The sequence below is a fragment of the Mixophyes fleayi genome, assembly GCF_038048845.1.
Source record: "Mixophyes fleayi isolate aMixFle1 chromosome 2 unlocalized genomic scaffold, aMixFle1.hap1 SUPER_2_unloc_6, whole genome shotgun sequence".
Classification (NCBI taxonomy): Eukaryota; Metazoa; Chordata; class Amphibia; order Anura; family Limnodynastidae; genus Mixophyes; species Mixophyes fleayi.
The window spans coordinates 118,007-140,000 of NW_027445883.1; the positions used below are offsets into that span (position 1 = coordinate 118,007).

The following is a 21,994-nucleotide window of genomic DNA, read 5'->3' on the forward strand; positions in this document are numbered from 1 at the left end:
CAGCATAGGAGGTGGGGGAGCTAAGACATAGAGCTCCCCTGCTCACCAGGAAAAATTGGACTAGCCCGGTCTTCTGGCACCAAGGAGAAGCCCGGGAAAGGACACAGATCAGAGGGAGCAGGCACCAGGACACTGCTGTTGGACTTCTCCCCTGTTTGGCCTGTCGGCTAAGTATCTGATTTATTTAAACAATATTATTGTATTTGCTCTGACTGCAAAGCGGGCTAGTAGGGGTTATATTGTAGTTCTCCTACTTGCCAAGATATTATATTGTTTAACAAAATACAAGTACAACTTTTATGTCAGATTAGTTGATTACTTGTTTTTTCACACTGTCTCTCTGTCTCTCTCAGCTAAATCTAACAATTTAAGGCTGTGTGTTTGATGATCCTTCCTTTGTAAAAATGACAGATAAAGGAAAGGGCCCTATGGCAAAGTATTTTACATGTTCAAGATGTAAGGTTAAATTACCATGTGGGCAGAAGGACCCGTTGGCGCTCTGCTCTGTCTGCGAAGCAAGGGTCCCCCTGCGCAAACCCAGCATATTCCAGCCCCACTGACGGAGGAACCGGCCTGGGTGGCCTCCCTGACACAGTCGGTTTCCTCTTTAGCACAGATGATATCTCAATCTACTCAGTTGCTATCTAGTGTGGCAGCCTCGGCGGCTAATAATGCTAGTACACCTTTGGGCCTCCCTGCTACCACAGGTTCTATTGGAACGTCTATACCAGGACCTTCCTCTTTGCTTATGGACCAGGCCCCTGTTCCCACAGAACCGGCATGGTCCGCAGCATTTATAAAGGGTTTGGACAAACTAAACCAGTTACTTGAATCCCCAAACATCCCGCCTGCTAAAAGGAAGCGGCCTAGATCCACTAATCCCCTTATGGTCCTTTCAGACTGAGGGGGTTTCAAAGTAGAAGGGGGAAATAAATTCTGATCCTGACCAGGTTCAACCTTTGAAACAGGAAGAGAACACTAAAAGCCAATTTATTGATGATTTGGTTTTAGCGGTGAGACAAGGGTTGGACCTCCCAGAACCGGAGGATCCTACTCCTAGAGACAGAAGTCTCTTTAAGAAGGCCAAAAGGAAGGCTATCCATTTTCCCCCTTCTGTAGAACTCGGAGATATTGCAGAGGGAGCCTGGAAACAGCCTGATAGAAGGTTCTCTGTTCCCAGGAGGTTCTCTTCCCTGTATCCATTGCAGGCGGAAGACGTGGCTCGCTAGGAGGGTATTCCTACAGTGGATATTCCAGTAGCCCGTTTGGCCAGACACACTTTACTACCAGTCCCAGGTTCAGCAACTCTGCAGGATGCCACTGATCGCAAAGTGGAATCCCAGCTAAAATCTATATTTGTGGCAGCGGGTTCTTCCTTTAGACCCACATTTGCTTCAGCTTGGGTTGCTAGAGCCATGGAAGCATGGGCAGACTAACTGGCAGAGGCTTTACAGGACTCTGATTTACTTCCCCTGGCTTTACATTTGAAAGAGGCATCGGGGTACCTTTATGAGGCGGCCCAGAACACAGCGTCTGTGTCCTCCTCTATTCGGGATGCATCTATTTCAGCAAGAAGAATGTTATGGCTGAAATCCTGGGAAGGCGATTCGGAATCAAAAAAAGTCAGTTGAAACAATTCCCTTTTCAGCAGCAGGTTTGTTCGGCCCGGAATTGGATACTATGATTTCCCAGGCAACAGGGGACAAAAGCACTTCTTTGCCGGTATTCTTAAGTAGAGGCCGGACCCCTCGGTTCAGCTCCTTTCATCAGCCCTTTAGGGGGACCTCGTTGCCTAGAGGACAGTCATTTAGAGGTAGACAACCAAATGCTCGAGGCTCCTCTGTCAGGGGTAGATCCTCGTTTGCAGCTAGGCTTCCAAGACCCAGGAGAAGCCTGCGTCCTGACGACCACTCTACTCTGCCGGAGGTGGCGCCAGTGGGAGGACGTCTTTCTTTGTTTCAGGAACAATGGGCAGCGTCATCCCAAGACCCTTGGATTCGGGGCATTATATCAAGGGGGTGCATGATAGACCTGCTGGGTCCGGTACCACATTGTTTCTTTGTAAACCCGCTACCCCGAGATCCAACAAGAAGACAGGCAATACAGGCCTGTGTCGCCTCTCTTCTTTCGCAAAGAGTCATTTGCAGGGTCCCAGACAACCAGAAGGGACAGGGGTTTTATTCAAATCTGTTTCTGGTCAAGAAGCCGGACCGGTCCTTTCGACCCATTTTAAACCTAAAGAACCTCAATGTGTACTTATGGGTGGACAGATTTCGGATGGAATTCCTGAGGTCGGTAATAAACGGCTTAGAGAAGAATCAGTTTATGGCTTCCATAGACATAAAGGACGCATACCTCCACGTTCCGATTTGGAGCGACTATCAGTCCCTCCTAAGATTCACAGTGGGGGCCTCCCACTATCTGTTTCGGGCTCTTCCCTTCGGCCTCTCCACCGCTCCGAGGGTCTTCACGAAGATCATGTCAGTGATGGCAGCATGTCTTCACCTAAAGGGAGTTCAGGTAGTGCCTTATTTGGACGATCTGCTCATCAAATCTTCCTCAGAGATTTGCTTACGTCAGCACTTATCCCTCACCTTGGAGATTCTCGAGAGCCATGGGTGGCTGATAAACTTAAAGAAATCCCAGGTGGTTCTGTGTCAACGCATGGTTTTCCTAGGGCTCATCATGGACACCAGTCAGCAAAAGGTGTTCCTGCCTGCGGAGAAGATCAGTTCAATTCGGAGTATAACATCTCAGGTCTTGTCTTCTCCCAGCCCCTCAATTCACTTGTGCATGCGGCTGCTGGGAAAGATGGTGGCCTCCTTCGAGACTAACCCCTACGGTCTGGCTCATTCTCGATGCTTCCAGTGGGATCTGTTGACAAAATGGTCAGGATCCCACCTACGTTTGGATCTCCAAAGGATCTCTCTATCCCCGAGGACGAGAGAATCGCTCCAGTGGTGGCTGAATCAGGATCACATGGCGGTGGGCAGGTCCTTTGCTCCATGGTCATGGGTCATAGCCACAACAGACGCCAGCCTGAGAGTTTGGGGGGCGGTAGTCCTGCACCTCAGGCTCCAGGGGCTATGGTCAGTTCAGGAATCAGCCTTATCAATCAACACGTTGGAGTTGAAGGCAATTCTTTTAGCTCTCCGGGGGGCACAGACTCTCCTTCAGGGCCACCCAGTCAGAGTTCAGTCCGACAATGCCACGGCTGTGGCGTATGTCAACAGACAGGGAGGAACCAGGAGTGCAGCTGCAATGTGAGTGGCAGCTCAGATATTGCTTTGGGCAGAACAGTATGTTCCAGCAATCTCGGCGGTGTTCATTCCAGGAATAGAAACATTGGGAGGCCGATTACCTCAGTCGCAATGCGATGACGCCAGGGGAGTGGTCCCTCCACCCAGAAATATTTCAGTCTCTAGTTCAGAGGTGGGGTCTTCTGGATATAGATCTCATGGCCTCCAGACACAACAAAAAAGTTTACAGGTTTTGCGCAAGGGCAAGAGACTCCTTAGCGGTAGCGGTGGACGTGATGTCCATGTCATGGAAATTCAGGTTGGGTTATCTGTTTCCCCCGATTCCCATGCTTCCTCGAGTACTCGGACGAGTGAGGCAAGGCGGTTGGCCGGGAATTCTAATAGCACCCTCATGGCCGAGTCGAGTGTGGTACGCAGACATAATATTCATGGCGGTAGGACACGAGACGACCTTCTTCTCCAAGGTCCCTTTCCTCACCAGAATTTACCTCAGCTCAGTTTAACGGCATGGATGTTGAAGCTAGGGGTTTTTCCCCCAGTGTAGTGAACACTATGCTGCGAGCTCGAAAACCGGTTTCCGCTCGCATCTATCATCGTATTTGGCGAGCCTATGTTAGATGGTGCGAAAATAAGTCCTGTCGCACATCTTCCTTTCGTCTCCATCGCTTATTGGCTTTTCTTCAGGATGGCCTGGAAGCAGGGCTCCGTTTAGGTTCATTAAGAGTTCAGGTTTAAGCGCTTTCAGATTTCTTTCACCTGAAGTTAGTGGACTTGCCAGACGTCAGAACTTTTCTTCAGGGAGTCTAACATATTCAGCCTCCTTACGTTCCGCCTACAGCACCATGGGATCTTAACCTGGTACTGGATATGCTTAAAGGGCCTCCTTTTGAGCCATTGCTTCTGGCAGATTTGAAGTGGTTGACCTGGAGGGTCCTCTTTACCTACGGCAGATTTTAGGTGTCTTACCTGGAAGGTCGTCTTTCTTTTAGCAATTGCATCTGCACGTAGGGTTTCAGAATTAGGAGCTCTGTCTTGCCGGGAACCATATCTGGTTTTCCACGAGGACAGAGCGGTGTTAAGAACCCTCCCTTCCTTCGTTCCAAAAGTAGTTTCGCCTTTCCATCTGAACCAGGAAATTGTAGTTCCGGTCTTTTCATTTACTTCCCATTCTGATCAACAGTCTGTGGAAAAGTTAGATGTGGTAAGGACTCACTGCATTTATGTCAAAAGAACTTCTCAGATTAGACGTACAGATTCTCTGTTTGTTCTTTATGATTTTAATAAATGAGGCTGGCCCGCCTCAAAACATTACATTGTAAGATGGATTACGGCAACCATTAAGCAAGCTTACATAAAGGCTAACCGTCCGGTGCCAGAGAGACTTACGGCCCATTCCACCAGATCGGTAGGGGCGTCATGGGCAGCGAGAAATGGGGCTTCTGCAGACCAGCTTTGCAGGGCAGCCACCTGGTCCTCTGTCCACACCTTTACCAAATTTTATCAGTTTAATGTATTTGCATCTGCGGATGCAAATTTTGCTCGTAGTACTCTGAGCGGGGTTTTCAGAGTGGTCCCACCCTTAGGGGGCTGCTTTAGAACGTCCCCATGGTAAGCAGTGTCCCCCAGACTGGATGAAAGAGAAAAGAGGATTTATGTACTTACGTTAAATCCGTTTCTCTGATTCCGTCTGGGGGACACTGCGATCCCTTCCTTCTGCTTTTCCTCTGTGTGCTCTTGTTTGATTGGCCTTTTCTCCTTGGGCTTTTTAATTAACTGAACAGGAAGAGGCAGGGGGATTGTAGAGGGGAGGGGTCTGTCAGCAGTGCTAAAGTTAACTAGCTAGGTGCCAACTCCCGTGCTCCCCTCCACAACCCATGATAAGCAGTGTCTCCCAGACGGAATCGGAGAAACGGATTTAACATAAGTACATAAATACTCTTTTTTTTCTTTTTAATTTAAACTCAACATGATGAACATGCCGAAATGAAACTAAACGGTAACCTCAGACTTTCTTTGTTTTTTGTTTTTTTTTAACAGTACGCCAGAACAGGAGCAGCTGATGTTGATGTGGTTGAGCTGGATGATAAAAGAGGAGGCTTATTTTGAAAGGTGGGTTTTTGGTTTAAATCATTTGTCTTTGGTTTAATTAATTCAATCAGAAATTGGTGTGTTAATGGCTGTTACCAGACTTTTTATTTAGGTGACCTTTCTGTAATAATAATTGTTTGCTTGTCTTTTACAGTACTGCTGGTGTATCAGCCTCATTTGGAGAGATGTTGTTATTGGTTGCCATGTATTTCCATAGCAACCAGCTGAACGCCATCATTGATTTGGTCTGTTCCACATTAGGAATGAAGGTGAATAAGACACTATTATTTTTACAAAAAGGGGAGAGGGTGTTACAGTTTATCATGTTAAGCAAACGCCTAACGTGTACCCTTTTATCATTTGTAATATTTTAAACATTGCTAAAAATGTTTTACAGGGGATTCACTTTAGTTACTGGGTTTTGACTGCATTTCACCAAAATCTCATACAAGATTCCCAAAATAGAGAACCTAGTGTACTGCTTCCTTAGTAAGCTGACAAGGCACAGAGCCGTAACTAGACATTTTACTGCCCTGGGAGAGCGAGACCACTGGCGCCTAACCCTACCCTTCCCCCACGGGATACCTGCTGTGGTCTATCGAGACTTCCAAAAGTCCAGAACTCCCTTCACAACACCCCAGGGTAAATGTTTGTTTATGTTTTTCTAAATATGTAAAAATGAAGATAAAAAAAAATCTTCCTTTTTCCCCCTATATAGCATCAAATATTTTTAAAGTACACATATTTAGTATTCTACTCTGGAAAATCAGTTAGTCTGTAGTAAAATTATGAATTCCCTATTCTGAAAAAGTATCCTTTGATGTCATATTTCTCGTGTTTGAATATATATTTTTCTGTATAGTCCATTTAAAATAAAAATATATTTATGCCAATATAGTCCCAAAATATAACCCTACCTGTACAAATAAACCCAGAAACATTTGCTTGGCTATGGTAAAAAAAAAAATGTAAATAAAAAAAACTTAAATTCTTATGAAACAGATCATAGGACGAGCAGGTGTGATAATTGCCCCTGCTGTGTACATGAATGATGTGTGTTCTACACGGAGGAAAAATGTATTCTTCACTAATGACAACAGTGGCGAATAAAGCACTTCCAATATGTTCCTTTTGAAAAAAGTTTTTTAGGAGATTAGCAAATTCAGCCCCTAGGTAGACAATGTAGACATGCATGAGACACCCCCCTCTCCTCTGCTGGCAATCTCCGACGCTCATCTGCTCTCCACTCTTTGCACTTACCTTGGGTCTCTTCTCAGCTTGCATCCTTGCTGGTTGTGCTGCAGGAGGCATGCGCTTGTCTTCTTAGTCGCGGTCTCTGTCCAGGAGGCAGGAAGGTGCTGCTTGCATAAATACCAGGGGTGAATGTGATTGGGGCAAATAGCGGGCGGCTGTGGCGCCCCCTCGGCCTTGAGCCATGGGCGTCTGCATCGGTTACACCGTCCTCGTTATGGCTCTGACAAGGCAATATCTGCAAGAGGAGAAATAAATAGTAGAGTATGATTAAAAACTTTGTGAAGGAAGGTGAGAGATCACACTACAGGGTAAGATGATGTATTCACTGAACCCTAAGTTTGAGAACGCCTTACCTATGAAGAGAAATAGTGCATCCACCTCACCTATATTATAGGTCCTGATTGGCTGTGAGTATAGGACATTTAACAATTTAGAAAGGGTAAAGGCAACAGGTTGGGCTTCTTCCACTGTGACATTTCAAGCTTGAGCCTTATTTTTATACACAATTTGATGGGCAATGTCGGAAAGCATTCATGTCAGAAAGCATTCACTCATGAAGACCCACTGGGCCTTCATGAGTGGAAGCAGAGTTTTTCTAACAACACTTTCTTATGCCAGTAGGGTCAAACAGACAAGCTTGAAATATGGACACAAAAGCCCTGTCCTCGCTTAAGCTGGGTACACACTACACTGTTTTCGCCCAATATTCGGCTGAAACAGCCGACATACGACCGCTCGTTCAAAAGTCGGGTCAGTGTGTACAGTTACACGATGGTCGAAAGTCTGCCCAAATGGACGATTGTCGCCTCATTTGGTTGGTCGTACCGTTTAATATTTTCGTTCCAATCTCGTTTCCGCTGTGTAGTGTGAATAAACTTCCGGCCGATCCACAACAGTGAGTACGAAATTACAGTCATTGCTCACAACAACATGGCTGTAAAAAGTCGCTAACGGGACGTCCGCTCTTCCCTTTCTCGTCCTAAACAAGGCTAGTGTGTATGCAGTCCATGGACCGACCGATCGGACCATCGGTCGCATGTAAAATCGCTCGGCATAAAAAGTTGGTCGAAATTTCTATAGTGTGTACCCAGCTTTAGACACTGTCATGTGGACAGGTCACTTATCCGACATACTCTGCTGCTGTGCACATACCAATGATCTGTTTAGCTACAGATTGATTAATCTATGATCATTTCAAAACTGGTAACATATCTATATGCAGGAGATGAATAGTACTAGTAATGGTAGAATCTCTGACCCTAGTCACACCTCTTAACAACAGATCACACATTATTTTCTTTGTGTATTGTATGTTGACAACTGGTGTAATAAGTATTCCAAGAAATTGGCAAGTGGTAAAGACACCTCAATGGACAACAGGACTCCCCTCCTGTTTTACAGTAAACATTTCATCGGATGACATCAAGGAGTTATATACATACAATTTTCCTGTTTGTTTTGGGGAATAAGTACGTGTTATGATCTGAAATATGGTAGCGCACTACACGCATCTATAACTTAGTTGCAGGAAATGTACAAACACAAAAGTTTTAATTTTTGTGGTGGCTACATGTTGCCCATCCATGTATAATTATTACACTTAATATTTTATGTTGTTGATGCAGAGGTAAGGTAGGATCTGCAGTTTAAAAACAAACCCCCCCCCCCCCCCCATAGTAAACTTGATGTAAGCATTGTTTCTCTAAATATCTTTCGGGGGACATTGGGGTATAGAGTAGGGACAGGGCGTTCTGGCACTTTAAAATTTCAGTTAACGAAGCCCTAGCTCCTCCCTCTCTATACCCCACTTCCAATTTAGCCAGTTTAGATTTAAGTGCCTGGCGATTGGGCTGTACTGCAGCCCTATTTAGTTTAGTTTTATTTTCAGTATTTTAATTTTATTTTTCATTTATTTGTAAATCAGAGGCTTCTGCCTCCGACCATGGCTGTCAGTTTCTGCTAGTATGTGTACTCGCAGTGTACAGCACGGACCACTGTGCTCTGCCTGGAGAGGGGAGACCGGAAGTGCCTCCAATGCCAGCCCCCTCTCCCAACATGATTTAGCCTTCCCAGGAGCCGGGCACAGTCGCAGCAATCTGTGCCTGTATTGCATAATGTCACCCTGTATGGTCTCCTGTTTGTATTATGTACGGCGCTGCGGAAACCTTGTGGCGCCTAACAAATAAATGATAATAATAATAAGCTGCAGTTACTGTGTGAGGAAGGATGGCAGCAGGTAAGTGGACCCTGGGTGAGGGGTTGGGGTAGAAAATCGCAGTGTGTCCCCCCCCTTAGTAGGCTGCCTCTTACTAGAGCCTTTGGGTTAATTTTTATTTAAAAAAATAAATAAAATAAGATAGTTTCACTAACATAGTGAGCCCTGCTAGGCACTGATTGTAGAGGGGGTTGTCCTGCTGGCAGTCCGCCAATCCAATGCTGGGCCCTAGGGGGTAGTGTTTTTCCTCTATAGCACTTCTTCCTTTGTGGTCTCTCACTCCTTTGTGTGCGAACACTAGAATTTGCAGCCATTTTACAGCTCCAGCTTCTCCCTTTTTCTGTCCTGTGTCCTGTAAGGTAATGGGTTGCAGGCTAACTTTCTGTACTAGATTTGTATGCTGCTTGTCTTATATACTGTGTGTTTTTCACTGGTTTTTATTTTATTGTTTTATCTGTGTGTTTTGTCTCATCTGTTAACATGTTAGGGATGGGGTAACTTCTATGTTGAACTTTGCCTGTGCTGCCTGCAGTGTTAAGTTACCGTCTGGACAGTCAGGCGCACACGCTTTGTGCACAGCCTGTCAGTCTCAAGTTCGCATGCTGTGTGCACCAGCAGGTGCTGGTTCTGACTCGGCAGAGCCCGCATGGGCTCAGTCTCTTTCCAGTACTGTGACTGAACTTGCCCAATTGGTTCGGTCTCAGTCTGTGGGCGGTCCTTCTTTTAATCCCCCTTCCTATGTGGCGAGTAAGGTAGATTCAGGTTCGCTTATTCAAGATCCAACTGGTCCTGTGGCGTCGGATTCTGTAGAACCGGCCTGGGTACCTGTGCTGACGTCCTCCGTACAAGGTTGGTTTCGCTCTCCTCCTCTTTAGAGCGGATGTTGCAATCTGCTACTTCGTCCTCCTCACGTAAATGGGTAGCGGCACCCCTGCAGGGAAATGGGTCAGATTCTGTTTGTTCTTCCCACGAGGAGGGCGAATTAACGGTTGCTTCTGACATGAACGCTCCTTTTGTGGTGGTGGAGGTTCATTCTGAGCATCTGAGTGTGGAGTGATTAATACAGACTATGCTTCAGGTACTTGACATTCCTGAGGCGGCTGTCCCTGTCACTGCGGAGCCTTCTCTTTTTTCACGACGGACAAGGCAATGTTTGTATTTTCCTGCTTCTCAATTAGAAGATTTGTTGGCTGAGCCTTGGGCTTCCTCGGATCGGAAGTTCCAGGCACTTCTCCTGAGGTTCTTACTAAATGGAAAGCACCTCCACATGTGGATGCTGCTGTTGCAAGGTTGGCCAAAGGGATTACTATCTCTCTCCCTAACGCAGACACTCTTGAAGACTGTAAGGTTGAGACCGTCCTTAAGTCTATTTTCATGGCGGTGGGTGCCTCTCTGCGGCCCGCCTTGGCGTGGGCGTAAGTCAACAAGGCTGTAGAACACTGGTTAAAACAGCTTTCGGAAGGCTTGTTGACTGGGAGACCGTCCTCTGAATTTGCTCCACCAATGGAAGTAGTTCAGAGTGCAACAGATTTTTTTAAGGGGAGGCGGACGGCCCTAGACACGGGACTGATAGGGGTGTGAATATCTGTCTGTGGTTTCGACTTGTCGGACTCTCTGGTTTAAGTGCTGGGAGGCTGATGTTGAGTCTAAAAAGATTTGAGACCATTCCTTTTTCCGGAGGTGTTTTGTTTGGCCCTCAGCTTGACTCCATTATCAGACAAGCAATGGGAGAAAAGAGCACTTTTCTTCCTGTTAATGTTCCCAAGCAAAGAATGTCCAGCTTCCAGTCTTCAGGCAGGTCTCAGGGTCAATATTTCTCGGGCCAATCCTCCATAGGTCAGTCGTTCATGCTGTAGCATGGGCGTCTGGCCTGGTCTGCTCAACGTCTGGCAGCTAAGCCTGCAGACAAGCAGTTTGCATGACTGGCATTTTGCCCCTCCACGGTCGCCAGTCGTGGGAGCCCGCCTTCTCTTCAGGGATCGGTGGTTACAGACTACCACGGATGCCTGGGTAAGGGGAGTTGTGAACCGATGGTACAAAATCGATCTGCTCGGTTATCCTCCCAGGAGGTTCTTTACCACAGAGCTTCCCACACGTCCACGAAAGCGACTGGCTTTACGAGCAGCGATCAAATTCCTCATTTCTTCCAGGGTGATTATTCCGATGCGAGATTCAAAAAAGGCTTGGAATTTTATTCCAACTGTTTTCTTGTGCCAAAATCAGATGGCTCATTCAGACCCATTCTGAATCTAAAATCATTGACCACCAAGGTCAGAGTGCCCAGCTTCAATATGGAGTCTTTGCGGTCGGTCATCCACGGCATGGAACAGGGAGAGTTCATGGTGGCACTAGACATCAAGGATGCCTATCTCCACGTTCCCATCTGGGATGGTCATCAGTCCCTCCTTGAGGATTGCGGTTTGGTCAGAACACTTCCAATTTCAAGCTATACCCTTTGGTCTGGCCACGGCCTGCGGATCTTCACAAAGATCATGACAGTCATGGCTGCTCTGCTAAGGTCCAAAGGCATTACGGGTCATCCCTTACCTGGATGATCTTCTTTTAAAGAGTACTTCAGTCTCGTATTTAAGTAGTGATCCAGACTCTAGAATCCCACGGGTCGATTCTCAACTTCAAAAAGTCCAAGTTTATCTCATCTCAGTGCATGATATTTTTGGGACTTTTATTCGATACCCAGCAGCGGGTGTTCTTACCTCCGGACAAGATTCTGGCCTTGCAGAAGATGGTGACATCTCTGTTGGAGGCAAAACAGACCTCTGTTCATTTTGGAATAAGAGTTCTGGTCAAAATGGTATCGACTTTTGAGGCGGTCCATTTTGCTCAATTTTACGTACGGGAATACCAGTTTGAACTTTTGTCGAAATGGAGCAAATCCCATCTGAATCTATTAGGCCAGGTATTACGCCTGTCTTGGCATGTGCGTCAAACGCTTCTTCAATCGGTGGTTGCACAAACAAAATCTCTACAGGAGTCGTCCATTCTCGATCTGGGATTGGACCTTGGTCATAGAGGATGCCAGCCTTTGGGGTTGAGGTGCGGTCTGTCTTCACACTCGCTTTTAGGGTCTTTGGAATCGAAAGGAATCCAAGCTTCCAATCAATGTATTGGAGCTGTGGCCAGTGTTCCGTGCTCTAATAAGCGGCAACATTTGCTGCAGGGAAGGGCGGAGAAGATTCAGTCGGACAATGTCACGGTGGAGGATTAGCCTGTTTCTGATGATCTTCGGGCGCACTCTACGAGGTCTGTGAGTGTTTCCTTGGTGGCACGCCACAGTTCCTCAAGTGAACAGTTGTCAGGCGGCCACGTGGTCTTCTGTACACACATTCACTCTGTTTTACAAGTTTAATGTGTTTGCATCCAAGGATGCAAATTTTGGAAGAAAGGTGCTTCATGCAGTTTCTTCTGAGTGTTCCCACCCTTGATGCGGCTTTGGCATGTCCCCGGTGTCTCAAAAAGGATGTTAGCGAAAATAGGATTTTTATACTTGCGTAAAAATCCGTTTCTCTTGGTCCATTGGGGGACACCGGGTGCCCACCCTTAACGCTTTGGTTTCTCCTAATGTTTGACATGTCGTCTTTTTGAGAGAATATTGTTTTTCTCTGTTCCTGTTTTCTCTCTAGCTCTGTTTTCTGTGTGCTTGGTTAAACATAAACTGGCTAAACAGTAAGTGTGGTATAGAGAGGGAGGAGCTAGGGCTTCGTTAACTGAAGTTTTAAAGTGCCAAAACGTCCTTTCCCTACTCTATAACCCAATGGACTAAGACTGATTTTGCGCAAGTATAAAAATCCTATTTTATATGTTTGTTACCAGCCCTGTAAACATGGATGCCAATAAGGCATACATGGTGCATTGTGCAGAGGATGCTTTCAGTGTGCTGTGAACGCTCAGAAAATTAGGGTTCATTGAAGCCTTTGGCAAATGATTTCTCTGTATGCACATATACTTGCTGTAAACACAGGGCGGTAGGGATGTTAATCCTACACTACAATTAGAGAGCAAAATGTTCAAAAGTGTGTTGCAAAATATGCACCTCATTTCACATGAGCCCATGAAATTTCGTCCGTGGAATTTAAGTGTTCCCAGTGCTGTCACAGCCACAGAGTACACCTTCTGGGAGTTTGTATTGCTAAAGACTATAGGATCTGTTCTTTGCTGTTACACTAGCCTTTTCCAAAGTGTCTAATGCTCTTGAATGCTGCATTAAGTATGTAGATCTTATCCGCAATCTTTTCATTGAAATTAATCTGGAAACACTCAGCTTAAGTGAAAAAATATTATTGCATTGGTCACCATGAATCAAGTTGTTTTTTTGTTTTTTTTAAACTTTAAAAGCTGCTTTTACAATCTAGGTGTTCATAAGCTTTAAGCAAACTATTGAACAGATAAGAGACTGCAAAAGTGGTAAACAAGGAATATAATTAAGTTTTCATACAGTGTTTAGAAAAATCTTTGCTCCTCCTCTGCTTTCCATTTTACTTTACATCGCCCACAAATCATAATGATCGCAATAGATACAGGCTCACCCCCATGTACGATCTCACAATCCTTTTACAAGTAATTGCTCTGTGAAGGGCTGGCAGCTTTTTTTTTTTTTACTTAAGAGAAAAAAACAACTTATATTGGAAAATATCAAAATATTGTTGTCAGAAGCTACTACTTGTGTACTTTTAAAGAGAAATGCGACCCCTAGTTGAAAATTAGGAGTTCTGAGGTATGGAGCCCAGTGTTTTGATATGGGCACATGAGTCCTCTGTCACATCTTGTACATTTCTATCCCTAGGTACATTATCCCATGTAATTGTCACCAGCTTTAATGTACTTCGGAAACCTATTGCAGATGGTTGGATATGCTTACATTTTAATAAATGTATACCTTGAATTAATTAGGATTTTTTTTTCTTTTTTACGGCTGATCCATTCTTTAAATCTTAAATGTATATATTTTCATTTTCTATATATTGGCCTGTTTGTGTATATTCCACACATTGTGTTCTGCATGGCTGAATATGCTAATTATGTGAAACATTGATTTAATTTGTACTCTTCCAGATTGTCATTAAGCCAGGCTCACTTGGTAGAATGAAGACCATTTTCACCCAAGAGATCTTTACAGAGCAGGTAAAGCCAATATAGACGGGAGTAATGATAGTCACGAGTACTAATGAGCATCATCAAGCTCATGAAAAACCACTATAAATAGATGTAATTGTTGATTGCTTTAATAGAGAACATTGTTCTATTTAACGTTCTATTTTACATTTGTACTATTTTCAATACAATTATTTTCCAATTACTTTGTTTTGTAAAAAGTTTGTTTACTGTTTTGTTATCAGTGCTGCAATGTTATATTTGAAGCTTTTGTTAATTATCAAACAATTTTCAGTTATTCAGCATCTGATTGTCATGCTATATGTATAAAATTACTTAGTTGAAATAGGAATTGATGCTGAAATGCTAATTGATATTATTTGATATAGTTTTAATACTATTAGCAATGAATTTCCCTGTCTCTTCTTAAATCTCCAAATTATGAAGATTGCCAGATTTAATTATTTTTTATTTTTTTTATATGAATTAGTCTGCTGTCTCTGTGGGTACTACTATGCATGTTACAATACTCCACAAGTATCTTGCCTCATTGTTGAAGTCACATTTAAATACCAAAGCAGGGTTATTCACATAGCCTACCATATTGACAAATATTAAGTTGCTTTGTGCAATTTATAACATCACAACAGTCCATGCTGCTAACGCTTACAGAGTTTGTTAGGAAAATAATTCAAACATACATTTATCCTGCATTTTTGTGAGGTAATAATCTGTGAACAAGTCCTATAATGGTGGCGATGGATAACATTGTAGTCTATGACAAGTCTAATGTTAATACAAACTGCATGGTAAATGTATACATGAGGAAAACTTTGTTTGGGACTGTGTGATATGCTGGCTGTGCAAATGGACAATCAACGCTCTGGCAAGTGCTCGATGTTGCCATTTGTAACCAAGAAACGCCCTCTATCTGTAACTCATTTTCAGTTTTTCATTCTAATGTGATTTGAAGAGGACAAAAAATGTGCTGTTCTGTGTCTGAAGATTCCAGAATCATCCTCCTAGGGGCATCCGCCTTGTTAAAGCAATTATGTAACTAAAAGTGTGTTCACTTAATTTAATTAACACTTGAGTGAATTTTGTTTTCTGAATATCAATGTGTTTTTAAATCTTTACTGCCTGAGGAATAAATTATGTGAAAGACCTACAACATTTTCTTTATTGTTTTCTGGTTTAAGAGGTTTCTAAGTATTGCTTTTTTTTTATTTGTTTTTACAATATTAATGTTTCATATTTTGTCTTAAAATCCTTTTTATTTAAATTTTTTTTTTATTGTCTTAAATACAAATTGCAAATTATAGAATTAGGTTAGCAATTAACAAACAATTTAACACTGAGATCTAGCCACCAGTGTGATCTCAGACAAGCCACTTTGTCTCCTTGGGGTAAATGTATTACGGCGGTTTTGTCAAACCTCCGATTTTTTTAATGATTTTGCCAACCATATTTAAAGCGGGACTTTCATTAAAGGCAAAATTGCAGTTTAACACATTGTGTCGCCTGCAGAAAAAAATATAGTACTCTCAATTAGGCAAAGTGTGCTTAAAAATGTCCGTATCGTGGTATGTAAAATGATATGCCCTAAAACGCCAAATACGAAAACAAATTAATATATGGATCCTCTGTTTTCTATGAGGTAAATGGTTATGGAATAAATCACTGCTGGTAGTAGCAGAGCATAGCCTCTGAAAAAGCAAGTCTCCCCACCTTGATAAACCTTATTGTAATACAATTGTGTTACAATAATTGCTGTGCACTGACTCACTCTGGGCTTTGCTGTCCACTATGGGCTGATACTATGAAATGTCATGCAATTTTCTTTTAAGTTGGCAACCCATTCATGATTTCCGAAGGGAAAAGCTGGGAAAGTGGGGAAAGGGAAAAACCGCTCCGCACTAGACAACAACCAACCTCACTGCTTGGATAACTCAACTTAGTGAGGGGGTGCTAAGGTCATATGTATAGCATATGAATTAGAAGAGAAAGAGAGTTTTGACCTAAGAAGCACTCCAGGTGTGAAGTAAATAAACATTTAATACTAATATTTTAATGGTATGCGTTAAAAAGGTGTATGTCAGTATACAACTGATTAAAAAAGCGAAGTATTTAAAAGTAATAGTGTTGAAAAAAATAGAATTAAAAATAATGTAACCCTGTGGTGGAGCCAATCTTAAGAGTACTGATAATGGGGGAAGATCTGCCAAATAGAAATTCCTTCCACATGTATATACACAATAGATAAGGTGAGAAATAGCCAAGGAGAATGATTATAAGATCCTATAGTATGGTAACTATGTTGCATTCACCAAAACCCTATTCCTGTTGTGTTCATGTAGACTCTAGATGGCAGTAGAACGTGAACTTCCTCCCTATGATCTTGACTCACTGGAGAATGTCCCTCTGTTATTAATAAATCAGAATCCTAACCATAGTCAGAAGCTGAATCGCTGGATATTCCCAGATAGACAAAACATATATAACGTGGCTTTACTAATTCCCTAATGGCATAACTTCAGGGAGACCACTCTTATGTGCGGTTTATATTGTTACCTTACCAATAAACTGTACAGTGTAGTGACAAAGCGCCTTATTTTATGTTATAATAGTGCGCTTATAACCAAAAGAATTTATAACCAAAGGGATTCACCCTAATAGGAGACAGTGTAATACAGTGAAACCACTCATTCATACATCCTATATTACTGCCATGCCACAAGGCTGCACAGTGCAGCGACAAGGTACATTATTCAGTGTTGTTAATGTGGGTTTATAGGCAAAGGGATTCCCCTGGTAATAGGTTATAAAGTATAGTAATAAGTCGTTGTACTTAAATTTGGTATACACTTGTAGAGAGAAAGATATCTACTCTAAAGGTCAGTTATTCCTTACAACGATAAAGCGCCGTAATTGTAGTTACTATGCGCCTGTGAGCAAAAGGATTTACTTTAAAGGTAAGTAATACGGCTCAGCGGCGAGACACCGCACTGAGAATTATGTTATTTATTTTATTTCATAGACAGAGAGATTCCCCCTAGTAGTGAGTAGTTAGATAGAGAGGCACAGCGCCGCGATTGGCTCCGCCCACTTCCGGGTTTGACGTCACCTATTGTGACGCCGGGCCGGGCCGGCGTCACAATAGGTGACGTCAAACCCGGAAGTGGGCGGAGCCAATCGCGGCGCTGTGCCTCTCTATCTAACTACTCACTACTAGGGGGAATCTCTCTGTCTATGAAATAAAATAAATAACATAATTCTCAGTGCGGTGTCTCGCCGCTGAGCCGTATTACTTACCTTTAAAGTAAATCCTTTTGCTCACAGGCGCATAGTAACTACAATTACGGCGCTTTATCGTTGTAAGGAATAACTGACCTTTAGAGTAGATATCTTTCTCTCTACAAGTGTATACCAAATTTAAGTACAACGACTTATTACTATACTTTATAACCTATTACCAGGGGAATCCCTTTGCCTATAAACCCACATTAACAACACTGAATAATGTACCTTGTCGCTGCACTGTGCAGCCTTGTGGCATGGCAGTAATATAGGATGTATGAATGAGTGGTTTCACTGTATTACACTGTCTCCTATTAGGGTGAATCCCTTTGGTTATAAATTCTTTTGGTTATAAGCGCACTATTATAACATAAAATAAGGCGCTTTGTCACTACACTGTACAGTTTATTGGTAAGGTAACAATATAAACCGCACATAAGAGTGGTCTCCCTGAAGTTATGCCATTAGGGAATTAGTAAAGCCACGTTATATATGTTTTGTCTATCTGGGAATATCCAGCGATTCAGCTTCTGACTATGGTTAGGATTCTGATTTATTAATAACAGAGGGACATTCTCCAGTGAGTCAAGATCATAGGGAGGAAGTTCACGTTCTACTGCCATCTAGAGTCTACATGAACACAACAGGAATAGGGTTTTGGTGAATGCAACATAGTTACCATACTATAGGATCTTATAATCATTCTCCTTGGCTATTTCTCACCTTATCTATTGTGTATATACATGTGGAAGGAATTTCTATTTGGCAGATCTTCCCCCATTATCAGTACTCTTAAGATTGGCTCCACCACAGGGTTACATTATTTTTAATTCTATTTTTTTCAACACTATTACTTTTAAATACTTCGCTTTTTTAATCAGTTGTATACTGACATACACCTTTTTAACGCATACCATTAAAATATTAGTATTAAATGTTTATTTACTTCACACCTGGAGTGCTTCTTAGGTCAAAACTCTCTTTCTCTTCTAATTCATAACCCATTCATGATGCATGCTTCTGGTAAAATCATAAATATATATATATATATATATATATTATATAAAGTTAACCCGTGCATGATACTCATGCATTCTAGTCAAATCTAGCTACTTAAGGTGTTAAAAAGGTTCTTGTCATGCATTTGGGCCATAGCCCAGGCCTCAACCAACAACCACTCCCCACTGTCACCCCCGGCAACCAAAAACCACTCCCAACTGTCACTTCTCCTTCAAGAAATATATATATATATTTTTTAAATCTTTATAAACACTTTTAACAATTAACAAATTAAATTAACAAATTAAAAACATCTTAGTATACCAAATTTCAGCCCTTTCTGAATTTTTTCCCCCACACACACTAAGAATTTAGGTCAGTGTATAACTCCGCCCAGCAGGTGGCGCTGCAGCTTGGTTTTATTTTTTCCACAGACAGACTAACACACGCCACTAGACATTTATATTATAGATATATATATATTTATATATATATTATCTCGTGGTGATACGATTAAGCTCCAATGGGACAGGAACTAATGCAAATGACAGATATTTTCTGTAAAGTGCTGCGGAATTGCTGGCGCTATATAAATAAATGGTAATGATTTAGTTTCATATTCATAATTTTTCCCTTTTTAGGTTGTAACAGCTCATGCAGTTCGTGTACCCGTCACAAGCAATCTGAGTGCTAACATTACTGGCTTCTTGCCCATTCATTGTATATATCAGCTGCTGAGAAGTCGGGCTTTTACCAAACACAAAGTGTCAATAAAGGTAGGCATTCTATATATTCTGAAGTATATCCATAATGATTACTAGGTCTTCCTATATGAAACACAGCATTTTGTGACATTCGCCAAAAAAACACTTTCAAAGTATAGTTTGCAAGTATTGTTAAGGAATGGATAACTTTTTATACATATCTTTTAATGCTTAAAGGAGTTGCTTAGAGAATGAGTTTAACGTCTAGTTAGTAAATCTTCAATTATAATAATTGGTAAGTGCAGCATCTTCCTACACATAATTGGACTACTTTTCAAGCTTGGTTACTTGAAATGAGGTGACTCTCAGCTTTCCCCTATAGTACTGTGCTGGCTGGTAGGAACACTGATTTACAGCTCTTGTGTAGCCCCTCTTGCACTCTACTAATGACATTTAAGAAGCTTTTTCAGAAGAATAACAAATCTTTTTAAGGACACACGAGGTGGCAGCCTTTGACTCAACCACCACATTAGCTAGTACAGTGGTGAAACCAAAGACAGGATGGGACCCAACTTTTGGTTCAGATTACAATCCCATATCATTCCCATAGATTGTAAGCTTACAAGCAGGGCTCTCGTACCTCTCTGTCTGTATGTATTACCCAGTATTGTTTTATTAATGTTTGTTCCCAATTGTAAAGTGTTACGGAATTTGCTGGCGCTATATAAATTGATGATGATGATGATTGCTAAATGTTCATCTCAAAATTTATGCAAAAATATTGGTAAATCATTGGAATCTTATTATCCCCTTTTGGGATCAAGTTGGGTTTGCACTGGGCTGTCAGGACCCATACAATACAAGGAGTAATGTAGATTTGATCCATACAATTCACAAACTATAATCCCCATGGAACCAAGCACATAATCTGTTTGCTTTGGCCCCACCTTCCTCGGCGATAGATTTTATTTTCAATAACCCAGACTTCAAGCTGGATTGGCATCCTTTGACCTTGGGTCCCTGGCTGGCAGATGACTTCAGATTTTTAACAATTTATTGTGCTCTCAGTCCTTTTCCATTGTTTTACAATCTCCAGGCCCAGATCAACATACCTTTTATAAAAACTTGTATCCATTTCTTCAACTCGGGCACCTCCATAGTGTGCCTAAAAACAACTGATTGCCAGACCTCTCATGGCATTTGAACCTCTTTGTGGAAACAGACCTCCGCTGAGGTCGTGGTGTTATAAATGCAGAGCTTACGGCTACGAGCTCTCTGAAAGATCCATATGAGCTGGCTTGGGATTAGGACATTGTAGAGGTCCTGGATGGGGGAGGAATGGGCAGAAATCTGGGAGTGGAACTCCCCTTTTTGTGTCAAGATTAAGGGAAATGCATATAAGTTATAATATTGATGGTATTTTGTCACAGTTTGGCTGCTTAGTATTTTTCCTGACGTCTCGGATGGATGTTGGCAGAGGCTGTCCTTCTCCGGATACATTCCAGGTATACGGTGGACCTGCCCTAAACTTTGTATCTTCTGGAGCCACATTAAGCAGTTAATTACTTTCAGGTGGATGTCCCTCTCCCCCCAAACTATTTCCTCCTGCTGACCATGCAGTCTGCAAAATTGATAAATCAAGTGATTGCAGACAGGCACCAGCTAGCGGTGGACTGGAAATAGTTGTCGGCTCCCAGTTTCCAAGTGGTTCTCAAGAAAGACTTGCATGTGTATAGTATGGAGTCTGGGCATTGCAAGGTTTCTCAGGCTGAAGCATTGCCTGGGGCACCATCGCCCCCTGCTACCTCCAATTCCAACTTCTGGCCCCTCCAGGGCTGCCAAGAGGAATTCAGGGCCCCGGTACAACAAATTTGTGGGGCCCCCCCCCGCAAATTTTTTCAAAGTTGTAGTTAGGCATTTGGGGGCGTGGCTAACATCAAAATCACTAGGCACTCAATTCGCCGGAGCGTCACATATGTCCAAGCACTCCTGACTTTCAGGACATCTACCACCACAGTGTAGTATACAAAGAATGCAGTGTGTACACAAACAGTTCAGTCTTGGCCTGCACCTAACATTGGGCACAACACTCACCAAAAATTGGTATTGTCCCTACTAGAATCACAACATTTCACACACTCTGCTGCTCTCTCCTACCTGTTCTTCTCACTTTCTCCACCTGTGGCTGCTGGTTTCTTTAGTTGTGGCTTGTCTGGATCCTGGAATGTTGAAGGACCTATTTGGAAAAAAAAATGGCTACACTTAGAAAATTACAGCCAGCCCCGGCGTTAAATCAATAGCACCCACAATTAATAATTAGGCATTCCTCCAGCCCCAACATTAAAATAATAGTATTCACATTTAATAAATAAACCTATTCCCTTCCTGCAAACAGCAATACCTATTTCCCGCAACCATCACTGCCATTAAATAACTCATAGTCACATTTAATAAATAGACCTCATTCTCCCCAAACTCATCCCCACATTCAATAGCCCCCAAACCACCCCATCTTAAATTAAGTCCCCACTATTAAATTGCCTCCCCATCACCCTACAAACAAAATAGCACCCATTAATTTGCCACCATCTACCTCACACTCACTACATTGCAACAAGCCCCCTGTGCACATTACTGTGCCCCTTCATCACTACACTGTGCCCCCTTATGTTCACACTGCGCCCTCCATGCTGCTTCCCCTCCTTTTTATTCACTCTGTACATTTCTCCCACTTTTTTTTCATTCTGTACATCTCTCCCCACTTTTTTTTCATTCTGTACATCTCTCCCTGCTTTTTTTTCATTCTGTACATCTCTCCCCACTTTTTTTTTCATTCTGTACATCTCTCCCCACTTTTTTTTCATTCTGTACATCTCTCCCCACTTTTTTTTTCATTCTGTACATCTTTCCCCACTTTTTTTTTCATTCTGTACATCTTTCCCCACTTTTTTTTTCATTCTGTACATCTTTCCCCACTTTTTTTTTCATTCTGTACATCTTTCCCCACTTTTTTTTTTCATTCTGTACATCTTTCCCCACTTTTTTTTTCATTCTGTACATCTCTCCCC

The 21,994-nt window shown here is 42.6% G+C and overlaps 1 protein-coding gene across 2 annotated transcripts in view; it reads left to right on the forward strand.

Moving 5' to 3' along the window:
• LOC142109664 (integrator complex subunit 2-like) overlaps positions 1 to 21,994 on the forward strand; it is a 71,215-nt gene that overhangs the window by 27,582 nt on the left and 21,639 nt on the right. For both annotated transcript variants that reach the window (XM_075193729.1, XM_075193730.1), the window contains exons 10-13: positions 5,298 to 5,369; positions 5,503 to 5,617; positions 13,888 to 13,956; positions 18,864 to 18,998. In XM_075193729.1, the coding sequence (XP_075049830.1) occupies positions 5,298 to 5,369; positions 5,503 to 5,617; positions 13,888 to 13,956; positions 18,864 to 18,998 (391 nt within the window). The remainder of the gene's footprint in view (positions 1 to 5,297; positions 5,370 to 5,502; positions 5,618 to 13,887; positions 13,957 to 18,863; positions 18,999 to 21,994) is intronic.